Source organism: Leopardus geoffroyi, chromosome B3, assembly GCF_018350155.1.
Source record: "Leopardus geoffroyi isolate Oge1 chromosome B3, O.geoffroyi_Oge1_pat1.0, whole genome shotgun sequence".
NCBI lineage: Eukaryota > Metazoa > Chordata > Mammalia > Carnivora > Felidae > Leopardus > Leopardus geoffroyi.
Window position 1 is genome coordinate 10,265,987 of NC_059337.1, and position 25,061 is coordinate 10,291,047.

At 44.8% G+C, this 25,061-nt stretch overlaps 1 protein-coding gene and 1 long non-coding RNA gene across 5 annotated transcripts in view; one reads left to right on the forward strand and one right to left on the reverse strand.

The window, feature by feature from the left end:
• SV2B (synaptic vesicle glycoprotein 2B) overlaps positions 1 to 25,061 on the forward strand; it is a 211,549-nt gene that overhangs the window by 163,852 nt on the left and 22,636 nt on the right. For all 4 annotated transcript variants that reach the window (XM_045448723.1, XM_045448721.1, XM_045448724.1 and 1 more), the window contains 5 exons: positions 4,753 to 4,886; positions 7,015 to 7,104; positions 12,729 to 12,839; positions 13,654 to 13,742; positions 16,022 to 16,186. In XM_045448723.1, coding sequence (XP_045304679.1) covers positions 4,753 to 4,886; positions 7,015 to 7,104; positions 12,729 to 12,839; positions 13,654 to 13,742; positions 16,022 to 16,186 — 589 coding nt within the window. The remainder of the gene's footprint in view (positions 1 to 4,752; positions 4,887 to 7,014; positions 7,105 to 12,728; positions 12,840 to 13,653; positions 13,743 to 16,021; positions 16,187 to 25,061) is intronic.
• Positions 493 to 23,721, reverse strand: LOC123582507. The gene is made up of 3 exons (XR_006704410.1): positions 23,282 to 23,721; positions 3,485 to 3,516; positions 493 to 598 (listed from the first exon to the last, which is right to left on the reverse strand). It is a non-coding gene; the product is annotated as an uncharacterized LOC123582507 (long non-coding RNA).

A 25,061-nucleotide genomic window follows, 5' to 3' on the forward strand; every position in this document is an offset into this window, starting at 1 on the left:
ATTTTAGATACAAAATCATATTACTCCTAATATCATTTCTGCACTCTGCCTTTCACGCAAACACATACTTTAATGACCCATATACTATAGTGTTGGTTACATGGGTCAGAGGAATTGCTTCCCCTCCCCACCAATTCTTGCTATAGTATCATTAACACTGTTAACTCATCCCCATGTGTGAGCTCTAAGAAACTATTTCCACATTTAAATTAAGTAAACAATTTTTTTTTTTTTTTTAAATTTTTTTTTTTTTTTTCAACGTTTATTTATTTTTGGGACAGAGAGAGAGACAGAGCATGAACGGGGGAGGGGCAGAGAGAGAGGGAGACACAGAATCGGAAACAGGCTCCAGGCTCTGAGCCATCAGCCCCAGAGCCCGACGCGGGGCTCGAACTCACGGACCGCGAGATCGTGACCTGGCTGAAGTCGGACGCTTAACCGACTGCGCCACCCAGGCGCCCCTTTTTTTTTTTTTTTTTTTTTAATGGAGGGGAGGCATGTAGGGACAAATAAAACCTGCATAAAAGCTGAGCCAAAGTAGTGATGCTGTGTGGTTGCAGCCAAGTCACTTCATCTCGTCCAGCCGTGGTTCCTTCACCTAGAAGGCGGAGAGGGAAGGAAGTAACAGCCATAGAGATCCGTGCCTCTCATTCAGTAATAACTAGGATGCAAAGGGCAGTGCTGAGAATATGTTTAAAATGCTTCTCGTCCTCGAGCTAGCTTCCATCCCAGCAGCACCAACAAGGTCACCCTCCCATTTGCACACTGCTTGTTCCACCAAGGAAGTTCCCCCCCGCACACCTGACCAGGGAGCTTCTGATTGGTTCAGCTTAGGTCATGAGCCCACCTCAGCCAAATCAGGACACCCCAGAGATGCTGGGTCCTGATTGGTTTCCGGATACTTTTCCCTCCTTTCCGGCAGGGGGGGCGGAGTCAGTGCCCCCCAGACCACGTGTCTGCATTATTATGACGGAGCCCACAGCTTGTGGGGTGTTGTGAGAGGGGCTACCCACAATGGTCCCTGCACCGTGCATCGCTTTTTCACTTTGCTTTAGGCGTACAAGCACACACTGATGTCTGGGGGTTTGGTTGCTAAGGAAGCAGTACTAGGATTCGAGTTGGGAGCGTGTTGACCAAGTCTGAATGGGATGCCCATGGCGGAGGGGCCACATAGCTGCTGGCTGGCCGCTGCTGGCTGACATCAGGGCTCCTGGTGAGATATTTTACCCCAAACGGACAGGATGTGTTTCCTGTTTGCAGGCTTGTATGAAATCTGTGACTTTTATAGTCCCTTTTTAACATACAAGTCTCTGGGATGATTATGCTTCATTGAAACAAGCATTAGCTGGGGCGGGGAGCCCACCCTAGGAACATGGGAGACTAGAATGACCTTATCACAGGAGTGATTATTTACCTTAAGCCTCATTTTACCGGGACCAGATGTCCTGTCCACAGTGAACCAGACATTTGATGATATTTCTCAATGTGCCTAAGACATTAATCCTCTCACACCCCTCCCCTGAGCAGGGACACACGCCAGGGGAACTAAAGAAAGGAGACTCATGTTTGTGCTCGGCTTGTGCAACCCACTTAATTGCTTTTGCAGGAATGAAGTGATGGGAGGTCTTGGCACCAGGAATTCGGGCGACTGAGTCATTGAGAAAGAAAATTACAAAACTCAGAATGTTTTCCTGGGAATTCATGGGCACAGCCCAGAAAAAAAAAAATATGAATATATTATGGAAGATGAATTCCCATTGTAGTCAGCACCACCAGCTGTTTGTGAAATCATGACGGAGGGCAAGCTAAAAGATCAGTAACCAGAACAATCCCTGTCTCCAAATTAATAGTTGCTACATATATTTGGAAGCAGTTCACTGTTTAATTTTATTTAATTTAAGGTCCCAAAGATCTGCCTAATGAACGTGATAAATGCAGATTAGTAAAGCCGCCATAAAAACCATAGAGGCACAAGGGAATAATGGATTTTAGATAATTTACACATATTATCATAAAGAAAAAAGTTTGTCTTGGGCAGAATGCTTTAGAAACACACCTGCTTCTGCTCTCCTTCTCTCATTGTCCACCTGAGTTTCACTGCTGTGTAGTTTTGATCAACTTGACTTCTAATTACTCCAGAGTAGCTTTTGGACATGAGCTGCAAATGTGTAAATATGACTGTGGTTTTATCTTCCCCTTTCTAGTGTTGCTCTCAGGAGGAAGGAAAGGCTTTTTAATTAAAATTAAAGCAAACAAACCCCAGGGACAGCATGCTGTGCAAAACAGAGATTTGGTTCCCGTTGAGAAAGTTGGATGAAGTGTGTATTGTGTGACCAAATGTGTCATGGTGGTTTCAGTCCCTCTTTCCCCCTCAACCTGGGATTCCCTCTGGCTCGTCCTTTAATTGCTCCAAGTAGGAAGAATCAGCAGAAACAGCAGTGCAAGTAGACCGAGTTGAAGCACAATGAGAGTAATAGAGCATTGAAGACATTCACTGCCCACCACGGAGTTGGCCATATGGTGTATTTTGAAGTATAAACATACCTCATTTTATTGCACTGCATTTTATTGTGCTTCACAGATAGTAAATGGAGTAGATACTTTGTGTCCCAGTAATGATTACCCTCCGAACTTGAGAAATCAATATATTCATTTATACAGTTCTGTCTTAAAAATATGCTGTTGGAGTGTCTTCAAAGCTGCTCTGAGTGGCATGAGAAAACCAATCTATTTTATAACGTTGGATTTTTAAAAAAAATTTTTTTTAATGTTTATTTTTGACAGAGAGACAGAGCATGAGGTCGGGGGGGGGGGGAGGGAGTGCGGGGAGAGAAACTGAATCCAAAGCAGGCTCCAGGCTCCAAGCTGTCAGTACAGAGCCCGACACGGGGCTCAGACCCACAGGCAGCAAGATCATGACCTGAGACAAAGTCGGATGCCTAACTGAATGAGCCATCCAGGTGCCCCAACCTTGGATTTTTTTTTTTTTAAGCAATTCTTTTGCTGATCTTTGCTGATATTCATCTATTTCAGTCAACAACTTCGGCACTAAGTATCATGTAGCTGTTTCCAAACAAATCAAATCTACCCTCAAAGCAGATGAATGATTATTGGTTGCCAGAAGCTTTTGTACCCAGCAAATCTGTGGTGATAGTGTTACCTGCATTCTGCAGCTATGAAAACCCACCAACACAGTAATGATGTGAGAAAGCCAGGATTTATACTCTGATCTATGTGACTACAAATGTCTAGGCTCTTTCCTCTGTGCTACCATTCCTCAAAAGAGGGACTTTTGTGACCCATGGACATATTTGAAATAATGTTTTGTAGATCCCGAAGCAATTTTTAAAAATGAATTTTAGAGTGCTTTCAATAACCAATGTTGAGTAGGAGCTAGTCTCTCCATTTCAGTGATGATAGAATTCATTTGAATTTAGAAGCCCCATCTCTTTAAAATTAAAAAAAAAATGTAATATAGGCATACCTTGGAGATATTAGGAGTTCAGTTTCAGACTGCTGCAATAAAGCAAATATCACAGTAAAGTGAGTCAAGTGAATTATTTGGCTTCCAGTGCATACAGCAGTTATGTTTATACCAAATTATACTCTATTAAGGGTACAGTAGCATTATGTCTAAAAAATGTACACATCCTAATTAAAAAAATACTTTACTGCTGAAAACATGCTCACCATCTCCTGAGCTTATGGCAAATCATCACAGATCACAGATCCCCGTTACAAATATGGTAATAATGGAACGTTTGAAATATTTCTAGAATTACCAAGGCCTGACACAGACACACAAAGTGAGTGGATGCTGATGGGAAAATGGTGTCAGTAGATTTGCTCAACACGGGGTTGCCACAAACCTGCAAATTGCAAAAACCGCAGTATCTGTGGAGCACGATACAACGGGGTGTGCCCGTATTATGACTGACGGTGTTTTTCAAAGTGTGGGTCCTGAAACCCCTTCCATTAGAATCACCCGGAGCTGGTATTGCCCTTTGACCTGGGTAAGAGGGATCCCCAGGGTCATGTAAGGCCCTGATCTGGCTCTCCTTCAGCCATACCCCTTCCTATAAGGCAAGGGGTCCCTGAAGAGTGATCACCCTCCTACCACATCATGCTCTGGTGCTCAGAACCCAGGAATTCCCACTAAACGCAAGGAATCATGACAAGGGCACTCATTCTCATTGTGGCGGAGCGAGATTTGTTCACATGGGTCAACGCAAGGCCCCTCACTCTGTGGGAGGGGCTAGGAGAAGGAAAGGAAAGGAATCCTGCAAGGGTAGGTCAGGGCACCTTATTTGTCAAGGCCAGGGAATAGAACATCTGTTATTTAACAGTTTGTTTAACTTAAGTTTTTTAGAAGTTCATTTATTTATTTTGAGAAAGAGAGAGAGAAAAAATGAGCGGGGGAGGGGCAGGGAGAGAGGCGGGGTGGAAAGAGAGGATCCCCAGCAGGGTCCGCGCTGTCAGTGGCGTTAAATTTTAATGAATATATCGAAATATGGGAAGCTGCCTTCCTTTGTACTCTTGGCTGAGAGAACGGGCCTGGCCCACCCTGGGGGGCTGTTGGGATGCACATTCCCAGAGCCCATTCCAGACTTCTGCGTCAGAAACTGGGGGGACAGGCGGGGGCCTGCACTTTAACCTGCTCCCCAGGCGATGCTCTCGTGCCCTAAGCTGAGAGCCAGGGCTGGAAGGTGACTCTGAGATCATGTCCGAAGTGCTCTGGCTGCTTCTTCGCAGGCTGGGGCTTCAGCATGGGCACCAATTACCACTTCCACAGCTGGCGGGTGTTTGTCATCATCTGCGCTCTGCCCTGCACCGTGTCCATGGTGGCCCTGAGGTTCATGCCAGAGAGCCCACGGTTCCTGCTGGAGGTGAGTCAGCACCCCCACCCCCCTCACCGCATGTGAGAGCCCTTTAGCCCCGCGTCCCCTCCTGCCTGCAGGTTGCAAACCACCCCCTCTGTTGGCCGACCTGGCCCATCATTATATCTGGCTTCACTGCCATCCGCGGTGGCCGCGCACCCTGGATCGCAGACTGTCAGGGCGGAGGGGTGCAGGGGCTTCCCGAGTGCAGAGTGGGACAGGGCTCCCCCAGGCTGGGTGGCGGTGGAGGGGGCTTCCCGATGCTGCCTCCAGCCCCCACTCTCTCCAGAGGCTCTTGAAAGCGGTGGGGTGTTTTTTCAAGCTGCTGCAGCGAGATCTGTGGCAATACTTGTGTGGTTCCCAAGTCCATGAGGACTCTTGACCATCCGGACCATCTGAGAGTTTCTGCTGGTGTCTTGAAAGAAGAATCCTTCCAGCTCGGGGTGGGGCGGGGCACTTGGGCTTGTGGTGGTCAGACAGGGTGGGGCTGGCAGAGGAGAAATCTCTTCCACCCCCAATTCTGAGTCCACTTATGTGTCTCCTTCTAGATCTTTCTACAGAGTGATCACCTTGTCAAATTCCCTTTTGTCCCATTGATCAGGGGCAGACACAGCAAGGGTTTTTTTGTTGTTGTTGTTTGTTTGTTTGTTTTCATTTTGTTTTAACTAGGGATATCTCAAAATACTCCCTTTGTTGTGTATTAGTTTCAAAGGACTTTGTTACAAACTGAGTGGCTTAAAGTAACAGAAATTGTCTCACAGTTCTGGAGGCTGGAAGTCCAGCATCAAGGTGTCAGCTGGGCCACGTTCCCTCTGAAGTCTGTAGGGCAGTCCTTCCTTGTGTCTTCCAGCTTCCAGTGCTTTGCCGGCAGTCGCTTGGCTCACGGCTGCCTCACTCCACTTCCTGCCCGACTCATCCCAGGTGGTCTCCTGGTGTGTGTCCACTTCCTGCCCGAGTCATCCCAGGTCGTCTCCTGGTGTGTGTCTATATTCCTATGGCTGGCTTTTTATAAAGACTCCAGTCGAACCAGATTAGGGGCCCACGCTGCTCCAGTAGGGCCTCGTCTTAATTACATTGACAGCAACCTCTTTCCAAATAGAGTCATGTTCCAAGGTCCTGGGGTGGGAGGAACACAATTCAATCGTAACATATTGCCGCTTTGCTCTCCCTAGTCAGAGAGGAACGTGGCTCCCACTTAGTGGTCCGTGCAATTTTTAAAAAATGTTTGTTGGGGCGCCTGGGTGGCGCAGTCGGTTAAGCGTCCGACTTCAGTTCAGGTCATGATCTCACGGTCCGTGAGTTCGAGCCCCGTGTTGGGCTCTGTGCTGACAGCTCAGAGCCTGGAGCCTGTTTCAGATTCTGTGTCTCCCTCTCTCTCTGCCCCTCCCCTGTTCATGCTCTGTCTCTGTCTCAAAAATAAATAAACGTTAAAAAAAAAATTAAAAAAAAATGTTTGTTTATTTTTGAGATCAACAGCACCAGAGGGGGAGGAGTAGAGAGAGAGAGAGACAGAGGATTTGAAGCGGGCTCCACACTGTCAGCAGCAACCCCAACTCGGGGCTCAAACTCAGAAACCGTGAGCTCATTACCTAAACTGAATTCGGACACACAACTGACTGAGCCACCCAGACACCCCAGCAGTCCATTCAACTTTACAACTAGGAGTGTTGTACTGTGTGATGGGAATAGTGTATAATGGAGTAATATCTCACATTTTTTACAATTTTAAAAAAGTGTTTATTTATTTTTGAGAGAGACAGAGCATGAGCGAGGGAGGGGCAGAGAGAGAGAGAGGGGGGGACACAGAATATGAAGCAGGCTCCAGGCTTGAGCTGTCAGCACAGAGCCCGACGCGGGGTTCGAACCCACGAACTACTGTGAGATCATGACCTGAGCCGAACTTGGACACTTAACCAACTGAGCCACCCAGGCGCCCCGAGTAGTGCCTCCCATTTGCACCTGGAAGGCGCTACCTTGTTATCCTTCGAAGATGGGCTGGGGGCGGACATTAGTCCTAGTCCTTCACGAGCCCTGGATGGCAGCGAGTCCCTGTCTAATCACCACACACTCAGATGCATAGGGTTTCCACCCCTACTCAGCCACAGATTTCTTATTCCTCTATGCTTGCTTTAACCAGATGGGCAAACACGACGAAGCCTGGATGATCCTCAAGCAAGTGCATGACACCAACATGAGGGCAAAGGGGGCCCCCGAGAAGGTGTTCACGGTGAGTGTGTGGCATCTATGCCAACAAAGGGGGGGACTGTCCTTTTTCACTATTTTGTCTTGCTAAAAATTAATTTTATTCTATTATTATATTAATTGGACAAAGGAAGTATACAATAAAACCCCTGACCTTCTATGGGGATAAGCATATGTACATATATTTACATCGACATATTTTTAAGAGTACTCATAAGCATTCTGTCTGTTGTCTCAGAATTATCCTTTTTAAAACATGTTTATTTTTGAGAGAGAGAGAGAGAGAGAGAGAGACCGAGCATGAGCAGGGGAGGGGCAGAGAGAGAGGGAGACACAGATCCAAAGCAGACTCCAGGCTCTGAGCTGTCAGCACAAAGTTCAACGTGCGGCTCGAACCCACGAACCACGAGATCATGACCTGAGCTGAAGTCAGATGCTTAACCTACTGAGCCACCCAGGCACCCCATAGAATTATCCTTTTAATAAGCATTAATGTTGGGAACATTAACACAGTTTCTCTGGACATGTCCAGGAATACTAGAAATTTATTTACCCTGTTTTGTTACTTTGTTCCTGTTAACATTGTTGCAGTGAACCTTCTCACCCAGGTGGTTGCTTCCCCTTCCAGTTCTGGGGTTGGTTTTCCAACTAGACTCCTAGAAATAAAATGACTGGCTCAAAAAGCACTAGGATTTTTATAGCTCTTGAGTTATCTTGCCAAATTACATTTCAGTCGGATTGTGCCAATATAAGTGTTGCAAGCAACAGGAGAGCCGTTTCTCTTAGGCTGAATTTTGTTTCTTGCTGGTTTAATAAGTGAAGAACTCGTGAGCGTCAGTTTCCACGACGAAGATGTCGTGTTAGTTACCACGGTCTATGCTCCCCTGGCCAAGGTCTGTGGCCCTGAGGGAGGAATGGCTCGCTGAGGGTCTCTGAGCACCTGTTTGCATAACTTCCTTTCAGGCTGACTTCAAATCCATTTCCACAAGGAAGCCCTTCCCGGGGGAAGCGCCTCCAGCTCCGATTCCCTGCTTTCGCTTCTTTGGCCTCTGCCGTCGATTCTGGACAGAACACTTGTCCTTGTTAACTGTTGCTTACAAGCCCCAAGTCTCAGGCAGGACCATGTGGTGGCTAAGAATCCACAACCCAGAGCAAGACAGTCTGGGTCCAAATCCCAGTTTTGATACTTTCTAGCTGTGTGGGCTTAGGCAAGGCACTCTCTCTGCCTCAGTTTCCTTCTTGGGAAAAAAACCCGATAATAATATCTGTAAATATGGTTATGGTAAGGATTGAATAAATGACCTAAGCCAGTATCTGCCTTGGAGTAGGGGCTACATAAGTGTTACTTATTATTCAAAAATGTTATGACCTGTTATTTTTCATAAACTAAACCAAGCAATAAATGGCTGCTGTTCAATGGCCTGTTTCTGTCGATTCCAATGCCCCTAAAAATACCTAAAATATGAGACCAGTGCTTTTATGACACACATTTATTAAGAAGCACGACTGACTAACAGAAACACTCCAAATGAAAGATGTTAAGGGCGTACATGGTTCTCCCAGGACCCCCACCCCTACCGCTGTCTGCGATGGGTTGTAATCCTGCAGGTGTGGACACCAGATGTTAGTGGGGCTCCCTGCCCACTGGGCGTGCTTGGCTCCGTCCTGCCCCCACCCATCCCCACCCATTCCACAGACTGTTCTCCAAACTCCTGCTTATTCCTTAGAGACAGACACAAAGACATACACGTATAGATACACACATATTAAGACACACAGACACATGTATACAAACACACACACAGACACAAAGACACATGCACACACAGACAGACACACACACGTCATTTGTACCAGGCATTTGCGAGTTTAATAACCTTCCTGACAATTTGAGGAACTTCCTCACAGAGCACACAGCCTCCTTCCCTTTCCCCCACTTTTCCTCCTGCCTTTTAGCCTTCTCTCTCTTTCCCCTGCCCTCCCTCTGGCTCATGCGCCACAGGTCACTGGTCTCTGTCATTCCCTGAGCCCTCAAGCAGTCTGTTGGTGTATTTACTCCAGGCAAACCAAGAACCCTCCTGAGAGGTGTCTTGCTGGATGATTGCTCTCTGCCTCGTTTGTGCACCTGTCCCTGCCTTTCCCAGTAGCTGTAAACTCCTCCTGGCCTCCGTCTCACCCAGGTGGCCCATCTGACACACGGTGGCTTCCCTGACTGCTGCTTCTGGAAGGACCACTTCTAAATCAACCGTGTGGGCTTGCCAGACCAGGAGTGGTTTTTAGGGAAGCAATCCCACATTCTCTCTTAATGTGTTCAACCTTAAGCAGCCTAATTTTGAGGAAGGAGGTCTCAGCCTGGAAATCAATAAACCGGAAGCCTCTGGTTTCCAAAGGCAAAAACTCAGCCTTTCCCTCGCGCCCTAGAGCCCCTCACCTTGGGGATGGACGTGTATCTCGAGGAAGAGTTCAGGCGGGGATCCCTGAGTGGGGAGGTGGGTACTGTGACCCGTGGGCATTTTGTTACTCCAGCCCACATGCTGGTCCACGAGTCCTTAGGCATCACCCCTGCTTTTAGTAGTTTTCTTCTAACAGGAGAGAGAATTAAAAAGGTTGTGGCCTCAGCATTCCCTGCTGACTTTGTAATCCTCTTAATTATGTAGAAGTGAGTGAGTGGATGGGCCAGGGGGAAAGAAAAGAAAGAACAACCAGAAAGTGCTCACAGGTCAGAGAGCAGTGGCAGTGGGGAGTGAACTCCAGCCGGATGGGGTTAACTGCTTTGGTCCCAAGTGCTCCCCGCAGCTAACGAAGGCATGAGCAGGAGAGCGACAGATGCCAGGTCCTCACTTTCGCCTTTGAGCTGCCGGGACTCAGGACACACTACCCTAAAACATGGCACCTTGGCATATTGAGTGTCTTAAACTGAAGGAGTTTGGGAAAATGGCAGAGGCAGGAAGGTCACTCTGACCTCTCCCCACTCACCCTTCTTCCCTGGAACAGGTCGTTAATCTGCTGTGTGAAGTTACTGTCCCTGTACCAGGAGGGAAGAAGACATTCTTATCACCAGAGATGGGGGGGAGGGATCACGAGAAGGCTGTGTAAACAAACATTTGTTTGTAAATCAACACTTTGGTCCCAGTTACTTCTTCACCATTTACTACTCTTTTTTTTTTTTTTTTTTTTTTTTTTTGAGACAGAGACAGAGCATGAACGGGGGAGGTCAGAGAAAGAGGGAGACACAGAATCTGAAACAGGCTCCAAGCTCTGAGCAGTCAGCACAGAGCGTGACGTGGGGCTTGAACTCACGGACCACGAGATCATGACCTGAGCCGAAGTCGGACGCTTAACCGACTGAGCCACCCAGGCGCCCCACCACCATTTACTACTCTTAGCCCAAAGCCCTTTGTCTTGTCAATTCTTTACAAATTCCTTGGTTCCTGATCTGAAAGGAATAAAAGCTTTCTGCTCTGCTCACTTCTTCGTTCTCTTTGGAAGGCTCCCTGTACATATTAAAATCCAGTCGAATGTGTAGGTTTTTCTCCTGTTAAATTATCTTTGTCAGTTTAATTTTCACACCCAGCCTGGGATGCTAAGAGGGGTGAGGAGAACTTTTTGCTTCCCTACAAAGCCCTAGATTTCAACCACCCCATTTACTGACTGCCTCCCAAGTTTTGGAACTGCCCCCTGGCAGGTGTCCCCAGTGAAATGTTCTGCACGGCTGGGGTGAACACAGGCCATGTCCTGATTTAGACCCAATCAAAGACAAGTATCCTAGTTAATTGTAAATTAGAGTAATTTTGCTTGAAGTTGTTAATACACTCAATCCCTAAATCCCTAGGGAATAGGGTGTTATTTTTTCCCCTGGGAGCAACGAAGGGAGAAGATTGCATTTGAGTGTCCATCTTAATGCTTTGGAGTCTGATTTTTGATTGCTTCCTGATTTTGGTGTCAGCCTTCCGCTCTGACCTCTTTTGGCTGCAGCAAGGGCTCATGGTTTCCCTGCAGGTGTCTGATAACATGAAGCCCAGCTCCAGCCGAGAGTTCTGTTGCAGGACCTGTGTGTTCACCCTCCTGTGTCCCCAGGCAGAGAGATTTGCAATGGACGCGCACCTGTGGATGGTTGGACACACCCAGGAGGCTCTCAGTGTGCTCATGTCGCTCCAATTTCAGGAAGATGCTTTTACCAGATTCTCAAAGAGGTGCCCGGCCCTCCCCCAAGTTTAAGAATTACTACTTTTAGGGTTTAGAAAAGCATAGCTGTGCTGTCCTCGACCTAGTGCTCAGAGTTAATGAGTCCATTGTCCATATCCAGGGTCTGATTTTTCCCTGTGGACTTCCAGCCCTGTCTCCTCACGTGTCCTCACGCTCTCAGATGGCTGAAGAAAGCGATGGAGACACTCTTGTGACTAAAACCTTTATCCCTAGGCAAAAGTTCGTTGGAGGGGGTGATGGAAACTCTGAATTTTTTTTTTTTTTTTGAATGTTCTTCTGTTTTCCCCCTGAATTGTCTGCAAGCATGAACCTTGGCTAAAAAGAGTTTGTGTGGTTGGGAATCTCCCCGACATGATGGTTGGTTGTAGAATTCAGTGGTTGCTTTAAACATGGGTTAACTAGACAGACACTGTGTTGGTGAGTCAGGATTGCTCACAGGGGCTACCTGGTGACATTGGACAAGTCAACACTTTACAGGGTGCTTGAGGGGGAGCGCTGAGATATATAACCTTATCCCTACTCCGCATTTATTTGGTTTCTACCAGGAAAACCAGAGACAGCAAGGAGGACATGATTTCTTCCATTCTGCTGTGTTTTAAAAAATATCTTCAGTAGTGGGGCATCTGCATGGCTCAACCAGTTAAGCCTCTGACTCTTTTTTTTTTTAATTAAAAAATTTTTTTATTTATTAAAAAAATTGTTTATTTTTGAGAGAGAAAGCACATGAGTAGGGAAGGGGCAGAGAGCGGGGGGAAGAGAGGATCTGAAGGGGGCTCTGTGCTGACAGCAGAGAGCCTGATGTGGGGCTGAAACTCAAAACCATGAGATTGTGACCTGGGCCACCCCGGTACCCCAAGCATCTGACTGTTTATTTTGGCTCAGATCATGATCTCACAGTTCGTGAGATTGAGCCCTGTATTAGGCTCTGCACTAACAGTGCCTAGGATTCTCTCTCTGTCTCTGCCTCTCCTCTCTCTCTCTCGGTCTCAAAATAAATAAATAAACATTAAACAAATATCTTAAGTAGCAACACCTTCCCCAACACACACACACCATTGCTTACATGGGTCCTAGACTTCTGTGATGTTAATAGTTAATACCTATTAAGGATTGATTTGTGGATTTCAAGGTGGAGTCAACTCTAGTGTAGGCAAATCAGATACAGATGGGAATTCAGTGTAGTATGTCTGACGAATATAAATTTCCCAAAAGCATGATCTAATGAAAAGATGGGTTCATCTTGTCTGCGGTAGGACGTACCTGTCAGGGAAAGAGCCCTAAGAGAGGCCATGTCCATCTTTGGTTAAGATCACTGAACTAGAGGGTCATCAAAGGCTCCCGTAGCCCTTGGTAACTTACATAAAGTCAGTTACACTAAATGAAACATTGAAAAGTGTGACACAAAGTGGGGTTAAGATTGCCTCCATCGTCTTTGTTTTGCAGGTGTCCCACATCAAAACTCCCAAGCAAATGGATGAATTCATTGAGATCCAAAGTTCAACAGGAACTTGGTACCAGCGCTGGCTGGTCAGGTTCAAGACCACTTTCAAGCAGGTATGCCTGGGAACATGCAGGAGATGAGAGGGAGTAGGCAAGCTATAACTTCGGCGGATGAAGGATAAAGACCCTGAATGCCCCCATCAACCCAAGGCAGTGTGATGGGAGGAAGTACCTTGGACGGGCATGTTTGGGACGTAGCTCATGCCAGCTTCTCATTCCCTGGGTGACTTGAACCACAAACTCTCTAAACCTTAGTGCTTTTCTTCGCTCTTCCTCCCCAAAGAAGAGATTTTGAACGCAGATGCAACGTCTACTCTTAGTAAACATCCTTCTCTCTAGCATCTTCTTTTTACATAATTCAGAGGAAGAAAGGAGTGTATGAAGTAGAAGATTCCTTGAAGTGTGTTGGAGATTTCTGAGAAAGTCTCTGTAGAGCAAGGCCATTTCTCTGGAGAAGTGACTTCTCCAGTCAAGTCGCTGTCGAGCACTGAGGCAGCCTATGACCTTCGTTTTGAATGGCTGTTAAATGTTGGGAATATCACCCATTCCCACAGGCAGGGAGCAGAACTCACTACTCAAGGTTATTCAGTGTCTCAGAATCCCAGCTCAGTGTGCTTTTGATGACATGTGTGGAATATTGTCATGTTCCCAGGGAAGATGCTCTAGGACTGTTATGTTGGAGGCTGAGGCCAGGCAGTGAGAAGAGAAGAGGCTTTCTTTGTTATTTGAACAGCGTTGCTGCCTCCAGGAGACTGTGGTTCCCCATTCTCTCGTGGGTTCCTTGCGAATTTATCAGAACATCTTAGAAATGAGATCTTCCAGGTCACAAGTCCCTTGCTTTAATAACTTTTGTCTGTGTGGGTTACAGGTCTGGGATAATGCTATGTACTGCGTGATGGGACCCTACAGGATGAACACACTGATTCTGGCCGTGGTCTGGTTCACCATGGCTTTAAGGTAAATTCTGTCTTAACCTCCTTAATTTCCCTGTGCAAGTGCCTCATCTATAAACCGAAGATTACAATTAGTTCTAACACATAGAGTCTGGATGCTTTTGGCTGCAAGTAACAGGCAACCCATTCTAGTAGCTTCTACAACAAGGGCATGTCTTCTCCTTTGTAACAAGAATTCCATAGAGAGGCAGGCTCTAGGTGGCATTTCAGCCTCAGGCTATAGTTCTCCTGGTGATGGCCAGATGCCTGACCTCTTCTTGGCATCCCATCAACAATGGGGGTGGGGTGCCTGGGTGGCTCAGTCGGTTAAGCGTCCAACTTCGGCTCGGGTTGTGACCTCGGGGTTTGTGAGTCCGAGCCCTGCGTTGGGCTCTGTGCTGACTGCTCAGCCTGGAGTTGGCTCTGGATTCTGTGTCTCCCATTCTCTCTACCCCTCCCCTGCTCATGCTTTGTATCTCTCTGTCTCAAAAATAAATAAACATTAAAAAAATTAAAACAAAACAAAACAAACAAACAAAAACACCAATGGGAAAATGTTCCAAGGAGGAAGAGGCTGCCTCTCTCTGAGCTCCTCCTTTTCAATTTTTTTAAGTGTTTGTTTATTTTTGAGAGAGAGAGAGAGAGAGAGACAGAGTGTGAGCAGGGGAGGGGCAGAGAGAGAAAGAGACACAGAATCTGAAGCGGGCTCCAGGCTCTGAGCTGGCAGCCCAACGTGGGGCTCGAACTCACGAACCGTGAGACCATGACCTGAGCTGAAGTCGGACGCTTAACCGACTGAGCCACCCACGCGCCCCCCGAGCTTCTCTTTTTAACAGCAAGGAATGCTTTCTCAGTAGCACACCCCCCTCCCCAGCAGCCTTTCTCTCTGCTTTATTAGCTAGATGTGTCACACACCTACCGCCTAACTAATCACTGGCAAAGGGGATGTGATTTACCAGGGATTTCAGACTAGTCAGGATTGGCCTCTGAGCTAAAGATACCATTGCTGCTGAAACAAAATCTAGCTTCTGTTCTTGAGGAGTAAGCAGGGAACAAGGTCTGAGTAGGCGGCCATCAGTTGCACTGTGATTTTAAATAGATAAAACAGTGAAACGTTGCAATAATGTCCCCCCCAATAAGGAAAATCGAATGTAACAGGATTGGTGATTAGCTGGCTCCTCTCTTAACTGGTAGGTTCTCATCCCTGTCATTTCATGCCCCTCCAAATATAATGACCCTCTTTATGCCACTTCAGCCATTTACCGCATTGTGAGGCTATTTACTGTAGGTAGAAAGTGCTTGCAGTAGTTTCTGGCACTTAATAAGTGCTCAATAAATTGCTGTTATCAGCGAGAAACTTTCAATGAGAGTTTAAACTTCCATTTGTGAAATTGCTTTGTTCACCGTCACTTGTACCCAAAGGAAATTAAAGGGGGTCTGTTAGCTCTTTGACTCATGGAGGAACATGGCAAGACCTACTTTCTCTCCATACCTATTCATGGAGACCCGAATAGGTAAAGCTAGAAAGGAAACCAGACCCTATTCCCCCCCACTTCCTCTGTCTAAATGAGAAGGAAACATTTCAGAAGCTAAAGATAGTAAACACAAGGATTCAATTCTCTGATAGTTCTAAAATAGGTCTTATTTATATTTACTTACATCTGATTTAATTTTGTTGAATAGGCAATGCATTTCAAATGTTGAAACAACAGAGAGGTATAGCCATAGTTTCTCATTGTTATTTCTTCTTCATTTCCTTATTTAAAGGAACACACGTTCCACATCTGCTTTTCGCACTCAACAGTATATTCGATACATTTGTCATCCCAGTAAATGGAGATAGTCTTACCTCTTGCTTCACAATTTTAGATTCCTGTTTTTGCTCCTGCCTAACTGAGTTGGCCAAGACCTAAGATGTGGTGTTAAACAGTGGTGGGGATAATAGGTGTCCTGGTCTTGTTTCTGATGTTAGTGAGAGTGCCTTTACCATTTCCTTTTTGAACTGAGATGTGTATCTTCTTATGTGTTAAGGAAGTGCCCGCCGGTTCCCAATCTATTGGTGTTTCTTTAAATCAGGAATGACATTTTTTAAAAAGTCTCATGGCTTTTCAGCATCTATGGAGATGGTTATGATTTTTTCCTTAGATCTGTTCGTGTGATGAGTGATAATACTGGAGTTTCTAATCATGAACCATATTCATACATTTAAAATGAGCTTGATTTACCCCAGCCTAGGAATGTGGACTCTGATCATGAAAGCACAAAGCATGTTGCTGCTCGAATGTGCTGTCTTCTCTATTACAGCTACTATGGACTGACGGTTTGGTTCCCTGACATGATTCGGTATTTTCAAGACGTAGAATACAAGTCCAAAATGAAGGTGTTTGTCGGTGAGCACGTATACGATGCCACCATCAACTTCACGATGGAGAATCAGATTCACCGACGCGGGAAACTTGTGAACGACAAGTAAGTGAGAGACCACGGACTCTCCCTGGATCAAGGTGATAGTCTGCGGGGACTGTTCTTGGCAGGGGGGCCATTGGAAAGAGAATTCAATATGGCAGGAGGATGAGCTCCGAGGCTATTGTGGTACCATGGCTTTACTCTGTTGCCAGAGATATAATGAGGCACCCTGGGGCTCTGTGTGGTGCTGGCCTCCAGTCATCCCTAATCTCCTGGCTAGAGGCTGATTCATCCAAGGATGGGGATGTTTGACTGAGGAGAGGCAATCAGACCACTTTTCCTGAGACCTCACACCTTTAATGGAGATGCCCACAGGGCTGTGGCCTCTTACCCATGCCTGCCTAGAGACAGGGCCCGCCCAGAGGGTTGAGATCCCTATGCCAAACCAATGTCTGGTTTTTGAGGTTTTTCTTTGAGTTTGGAAGTTTTCTAGAAGCGACTCCAGACGCTGATATGATGCTATCTTATATGATTCTTTCATCTAATATTGACTCTGAGGGTGGGTCTGCATGGCTCACTGCCATAAAGAGGGGCAAAAGCAGTGCTGTCTTGCAAGAATCCACATCTTTGTGGGGCTGTCTCATCAATCCCTTTTACTTCTCTTCCCATTCCTGGGACCAGTGACACGGACCGTCCCCCGCACTGGGCTTTAAGAATGCCTCTTTGAGGCCGGTCTCTGCAGGCCCCCAGATGGGTCAGGACAGTACATTAAAGCTGACCCCAGACCACATGATTTACTCAGCTGAACGTTTACTCCTGTTTCCCTTCCTGAATTGCACTTTGCAGGCTCATCAAGCCAGGCTGCATGGCGGCACCAGAAATACCCAGGTAGTTCAGTGTCAGTGATGTAAACTGCTCCATATTTACCACCTCTGTACAAGGTTTGACACCAAGAATTCCGCCCTGCGGTGCATGCGGTCCCACGGTCGCTGTGCCCAGCTAAGCATCTGAGAGAAGTGGCCCTGGCCGTCATTCAGCCACAGTGGGAGAGGAGCCTGTGTCTGGGTGCAGTCCAGGGAGGATAGGAGGATGTCTGCTGCAGGCTAGACTGGATTGCTCTGATAGGCTGCCCCTTAGCAAACATTCGCTGCTCTTTAGGATGAGACAGAGAGTGTCAGATGAAAAGGGGAATATTATTTCTACAAATATGAGACCTTTGGGGAAGAAGGTTAGGACCAAGCATGAGTGGACAAGGAATTCAGACTTTCAGATGATGTGTTAAAAAAAAAAATTATTAGATTTTTTTTTTTTTTCGAGAAAGAGAGAAGGAGAGAGAGGGGAGGGGTAGAGAGAGAGAAAATCTTGGTGCGCCTGGGTGGCTGTCGGTTAGGTGTCCGACTCTTGGTTTCAGCTCAGGTCATAATCTCACAGTTTTGTGAGTTCGAGCCCCACGTCTGGCTCTGTGCTGCAGTGCGGAGCCTGCTTGGGGTTCTCTCTCTGCCTTTCTCTCTGTCCGTCCCCCACTCTGTCTCTGTCTCTCTCAAAATAAATAAACTTAAAAAAGAAAAAAAAACCGTAAAAAAAAAAGAAAAGCTCAAACGGGCTCCATGCTCTGCTCAGAGCCCGCCACGGGGCTTGATCTCATGACCTTGGGATCGTGACCCGAGCCCAAATCAGGAGGTGGTTGTTCAACCTGACGGCCACCCAGGCGCCCCATAGATGATGTTTGTTTAAATGCAGAAGTCCAGTCACAAACATCTACACACTTACTGCCCACGCGTGCACACGGCCTCTGTGCAGACACTTCAGTCACTGAAATCTGCTGAGAGTGGTCACTCCAGCGATGGCAGCTAGTGGGGATAGACGGCAGTTACCCCGGGATTTCTCACTCTCAGGGCTCTTTGCTGTTAAGTCAGGCGACTCTGTGCTGACGTTGCCAAGGAAGAAATGTTGCCCTCGCTTTATAAGAACTCTTTGTAAGTGTTGGAAACTAAGGGACATTACAGATGGCCAGATGTCACCCATGATGTGACACCATTCCCTGCACAGACCGAGTCAGTAAAAAAGACCTCATTTATGAAGTTTCCAATGTTCATTGATATTCTATTGTGATATTAGTAGTAGTAACCATAGTATGACATGGCTAATGAGGCTTATAAGCATAACCATGACCGCTGACATTATGAAGCATTTCTATATGCTGGCAGCTGCCTTAAGCGCTTTATATAGACTATTGCATTTAATAGTTTATTTATTATTATTTTTTAATGTTTATTTTTGAGAGAGAGAGAGAGAGAGAGAGAGAGAGAGAGAGAGAGACAGAGCATGAGCGGGGGAGGGCAGAGAGAGAGGGAGACACACAGAATCCCAAGCAGGCTCCAGGCTCTAAGCTGTCAGCACAGAGCCTGATGCAGGACTCGAACCCATGGACCGCGAGATCATGACCTGAGCCCAAGTCAGACACTTAACCGACTGAGCCACCCAGGTACCCCTAGACTATTAACATTTAATCCTCACAAAAATGATGGAACCCTTCAGGAGGCAAGGAATATGCTTGGAGGTACAGAAACTCAGAGAGGCTGACTGGCTTGCCCAAATCACGCATCCAACGTAAATAGAACAGTCGGACTCCGATCCCAGACCCTTGGTTAACTCCAGATAATGTCTCACTGGGAAACTCTCCATTCCCACAGAGGCCCTGTGTCACATGGTGTCTCCTGCATTGAAAAGTTCATTGCAATGCCAGAAGTCTCATGGTTTGCAACAGGCTGGTTTGAGAGTTCTTAGACTTAGGTACATAGAAAATGGGAACTTCTGATCCACTCAGTTCTTTTAAACTTTCTCAGCCTCTGGAAACTTGTGTCAAGCTTCCGGGTGGGAGTGAGGAGGAAGCCAGGGTTCATGAAAGCAGTGATCTCCAATGGACTCAGGACCCTAGGGGACCATACAGTTATTGCCAAGGGTCTGAGAATGCATAGGCATGCCAAGCATTGTCTGAGAATGGATGTAAACATTCCACATGCACAGATATGCTGCCGTATTTCTACATTTCAAGAGCACGTGGCTATTTTTGTGTAATTAGTAAAATATAAATTCCTTCAAAAGTAGCGGTGAGTTCATTTTAACTTGACATTTATATGTTTTTTAACCAGTGGATCCTAAAAGTATCCCGCTATCACGTGAAGCCCATATTTTTTACTCCCAGCAAATTGTTTGAATATAAAGGGGGTTTTTTAACTTGGAAGATTAGGAACGTTGAAACTGATCTAAGAAATGAAGGAACCTGGTTTCTTTTCTTGGATTTTGCTGCCACCTGCCGGTCGTACGGTAGAAGACCCCTCATCTTTGAAAACCCCAAGCCTCTTCCAAGAGTTAACTGCTGCTCTTTAGCTTGGGTGGGACACTCCTCCAATCCGCACTTTGCTGATTTTATCCACATTTTGCTAATTTAAAATTTAGATAGAAATTATTCACCTTATTGACTGCCACACATGGGGGAAACCCACAGGCTTTGTCAATAAAAGAGAACCTCTTGACACCTGAACTTCATCCTCCTGAAAGACCATCTTTGGCACCAAGAAGAAACCAACATATACACAGATCAGTTTTGGCCGGTCCCCCAAGCACCATCTGCAGCCTCCTGGTGCATCTAATGGGATCAGGGGGCTCTGAGTTCTCACACCGCTTTTGTTGTAGAACTCATGAGTTTTTGGAAAGTGCAAGAAAGGCAAGAGAAAAAGTTTGTATTCTAAACCCTGAGCCAAAATGTCAGGCCAGGCTTCTCGTACTGTTGACTAAAAGGAGGATAGCGTTTTGCCCCAGAGCATGTGTAAAGTAATTAATTAATTAACTTACCCTTTCCACTTGGGAAGGAATTTCTGCTTGGCGGGTCTCCTTTCTGGGAGGGTTAGGACCGGGGAAGGAGATTATACAAGACAATCAGCCAGGGGAAAAAATAGGAGAAAAGCTATCAGACCCAACACCCAAAAAGCAAATAATCCAGTGAAGAAATGGGTGGAAGACACGAACAGACATTTTTCCAAAGAAGCCATCCAGATGGCTAACAGACACATGAAAAGATGCTCAACATCACTCATCATCAGAGAAATACAAATCAAAGCCACAACGAGATACCATCTAATGAATTCTAATGGAAGGTCAGGGGGTTGATCTCTGAAATGAGGCAGCTAGTGTAGCAGAAAAGAGAAGGTTGGTTTCATGCATCACACTGAGGTGTAACCCACACTGTTCAAAGCTCCTTGTAGTGAGGCATGCATAAGAAATTTCTTCAGCTGCAGGGGTCTGTTTCAGGGCAGTGAAGGTCCGTGAACCTCCAAAGGCTGGGAAATGTGTAAATGCACCTTCTGGCTTCTGGGTCTGAGGAAGTAGCTTAAGGGACTAGGTTCCAAGTCTATACGCATCAGAGACTAGCCAAACCCTCTCTGACCTGTGGAAGCCTCCAATTCCATATCTGAGCACCGTAATGTTGAGATATAAAACATACATCATGGTTCAGAGTTGATAAAATTGCTCAGTAAAATTTTGTAATTTAATGTAGGCCCTGCCTAGTTCTTTGTGGAGACCCTTCCAGGATATTTTATAACTTAATTGGCTTCTGAAAATGGGTTTGCTTTCTCCCCATCAAACATTTACACAGGTTATTGCAAATAAATAGAGATCCTATTGATTTTGGGGTGTTTATCTGGTATCTAACTAAGCTCTTTTATTAGTCCTAACAGTTTCCCTTTGCTATTGTTATATGATCTCATCATTTGCAAATAACAATTGTTCTGTCTCCTTTCTTTTTAATTCCATTGTGAAATACATCAAATATGTGGAGAATGGAGAATAATGCCAACAACCCTATTCAGAGCACCTAACATTATAAAATCATAAACTAGGCTATATTTACTCCAGATTTTAAAATAGATTAAATATTACTCACTCTGTGTCACTTGGTGCGATCCTTCCCTCTCCCAAAGCATGATGATCACCATTGCTTTTTAAAAAAATTTTTTAAATGTTTATTTATTTCTAGAGAGAGAGAGCGCAAGCAGGGGAGGGGCAGGGAGAGAGGGAGACACAGAATCCAAAGCAGGCTCCAGGCTCTGAGCTGTCAGCACAGAGCCCAATGAAAGGCTTAAACCCACGAACTGCGAGATCATGACCTGACCTGAAGTTGGATGCTCAACTGACTAAGCCACCCAGGTGCCCCACGATCACCATTGTTAATAAATTTGGTGTTTTATATTCATGAGTGTTTTTATATTTTTCCCATGTGTTTATATATCTACAAACATTGTACAGTATTCTTTTGTGTGGTTTAAAGTTTAGATAAATATCATACTATGTTATAAATGTAAATGTGTAATTATACTATAAATTTCACAACTTGTTTTTTTGTATAAATTAGGGTTTTGAAGATTCTTTGAATTGGTTAATATAGGTACATAATTCAGTTTCATTAATTTAAATCCCATTATGTGAGCATTCCATAATGTAGTTGTGTTTTATTTATTTGCTTATTTATTTGCTTTCTTTTGAGAAAGAGCACTCACACATGTGCACATGTGAGCAGGGGAGGGGCAGACGGAGAGAGAGAATCTTAAGCAGGTTCCACAGGCAGCATGGACACAGGGCTCAATCCTACGACCCTGGGATCAGGACCTGAGCCAAAATCAAGAGTCAGACACTCAACTGACTGAGCCACCCAGGCACCCCTTTGTCTCTTCTCCTTTTGATGGACATTGAAATCATTCGCAGTTTTTGACTATATGTGTTCTTGTGGAAGACGTTTCTAGCTTACATACCTAGAGGTGGAATCGCTGGATGGAAGGATGTGAACACCTTCAGCCTCAGTGCCACACCAGTCTCCACGAGGCTTGTACCAAGTACACTTCCCACTGAGCAGGATGAGTGCACCTGTTTCACTACAACTGGGCTCACTCTCGGTTTGTGGGATTGAGGAGGGTGATGTGGTCTCTCTCTGTCATTTAATTGGCATTTTCTAGTCCTGATGAGTTTGAGTATCTTTTCCTGTATTTCTTGGCTCTTCAGGTTTCTTCTTCTGCACCTGTTCATGGGCTCCGTTTATTTCATTCATTGGATAATCATTTTCATATTAATTTGCATGATATCTGAGTCCCTTCAAGCTGCCATAGCAAAATACCACAGACTGGGTGGCTTATAAACGACAGAAATTTATTTCTTCCAGTTCTGGAGGCTGGAAGTTCAAGGTGACGGCACAGGCGGATTCTGTGTCTGCTGAGGGTCCTCTTCCTGGTTCCTAGGTGGCTGTCTGCTTGCTGTGTGCTCACAAGGAGAAACGCAGGAGGGAGCTTCCTGGGGCCCCTTTTACAAAGGCACTAATCCCCTTCATGACTCCATGACCTAATTCCTCCCAGAGGCCCTACTCTTAATACCATCACATTGAGGATTAGGTTTCAACATATGGATTTTGGGGGGACCCACACACTCAGTCTACAGCTCATGAGTTCTTTACATTTATTTGTAAAAACCAATTGTCAACTATATGTTTGAAATTTTTCTGTGTTTTTAAAAAAATAAGTCTATTTTATTTATTATCGAACAGTTTTAGTTTCACAGAAAAGTTGCAAAGATAGTGCAGAGTTTCCATATACCCACCCCCTTGTTTGTTCTGTTATAATATCTTGTATTACCATGGCACACGGGTTACGATTAATAAACCAATATCAGTATGTTATCAGTAAAGTCCATGCTTTCCTTGGATTTCCTTTTACCCACTGTTCTCTGTCTGCTCCAGGATCCATCCAGGACACTACATTACAGTTAGTGGTCAGTCATGCCTCCTTGGGTTCCTCTTGGCTGTGACATTTTGCGATTTGCTTTTTAACTTTTGCATAAGCAGTCCTTTCTTGGGCAGAGATTTTGTATTCTAACACCAGGTTTGCCACTTACCTTTAAGATTTGTGCCTTTTGGCTCTAATTTAAGAAATACTTCCTGTTGGAAGTCCTAAAGTCATTTTCTGTTTGTTTCTCTAAGTTTGAAAGCTTCTTTTCACACTCCAGCCCTTAATTTGCCTGGAGGTGGTCTCCATCTATCAGAGAAATTATTTGATTTTTCTCCCATAGGAATAACCAGTTGTTTCTACATTTATGAAATTGCCCATCTCTCACCTATTGCTATGTAGTAACACTTTTGTCTTAAGTGACTTTTCCGTATATGTGTGACTGTATTTCTCAGCTTTCCGTTTGGGTCCATGGTTCTAATTTATCTCTTCCTTTACCATGCTGACGTTATTGCTGGAACTTCATTGTTTTGTTGTGTTTCCAGGTTCTTCCACCTCGTTCTTAACATTTTTATTGGCTGATTTTGCCCCTGTGCTGTTCCAGATGAGTTTTAGGATCAAGTTCTAAAATTCCATTAACAACAGCTGGTTGGGATTTTGATTGGAGTGACATAGAAGGTCTAGATTCATCGGGGGACATCTTTACAAAGTAGAATCTTCCAATCATTGAATACTGCATTTCTGTTTACTTAGTCATTGTTTTATGCCCTTCAATATTGGTTTAAAATATTCTCTATAAAGATCTCACGGGGCATGTGGGTGGCTCAGTTGGTTAAGTGCTGACTTCAGCTCAGGTCATGATCTCGTGGTTTGTGAGTTCGAGTCCGCATCGAGCTCTCTGCTGTCAGTGCAGAGCCTGCTTTGCATCCTCTGTCTCCCTTTCTCTGTGCTCCTCCTGCTCTCTCTCTCTCTCTCTCTCTCAAAAATAAATAAACATTACAAAAAATCTTGTATGTATTTTGTGAGGCTTATTACTGATGCTTTATTGTTCCTGCTGCTATTGTGAGTGGGACCTTTACCCTCTCTTTTTCTCCTCCTCCTCCCTCTTCTCTCCTCCTTCTCTTGCCCCTTCTTCACCTTTTTCCTTTATACATGATTTTTTTTTTTTTTTGATCTAACACATTGACACAACTCTATTCATTTTGATAACTTCTTGGTAGATTTGCTTGGTTCTTGTATGTGGCAAACACATTGACAAAAATTAATGATAATTTTATCTCTTCCTTTCTTCTCCCTATAATTATGTTCTCTTTTCGTTGTGTTGTGCTCAGTGATGGATAGGAGCAGGACTAATGGGTATCTTGACATCAGTGGGTGCTTTTGGTATCTCATCCTTAAATATGATATCTGCTGTATGTTTTGAATCTTGGTCTTTAGAAAGTTAAGAAAAATCTCTGCTGTTTTGATTATGCCAAGCTTCTTTTTTGTCAAAAAAGTATATTGAGTCTGTCAAATGTTTTTCTGCATCTACTATGATAATTATAAGGTTTTCTCCTTGGACCTACTCATATGATACGTTAAAATAATAGTTTTTCTGGTTTTCAACCATACTTGATTCCTGGGATGTGTATTACTAATTCATTGTTAATTTGTTTCATGGCAATAGACAAATTTGATTTGCTAAAGTACTATTTAGGATTTTTAAACCTGTTCATAAGATAGTATATATTTTCCTTATACTTTTCCATTTGCCTTTGGTATCAAGTTTATTACCACCACCACCCCCCCCCCCCAAACACACACACCTTTTTCTTCTAAAACAAATTGCGTAAGGTAGTGGTAGTCGATTCCTTGAGGGTTTGGTAAAGATAGCCTCTCTAACCATATCAGCTTGCCATTAATTGAGGTAACAGATTTTGATTAACAATTCATTTTTAAATGGCATTAATATATTCAGATAGCTCATTTTTCTTTTGGAAAGTTATTTCTTTTAAGCTTTAATTATATTGTCACAAAGTTCTTCACAACATTGTCTTATGATATATACGTTTTTATTAGATTTGTAACAATAAATTCTTCCTTTTAACTACTAATACTGCCCATTTGCGCTTTTAGTCTTTTTTTACAATCAGTCTTACTGGAGTTTTGCATATTTTATATTTAAATAA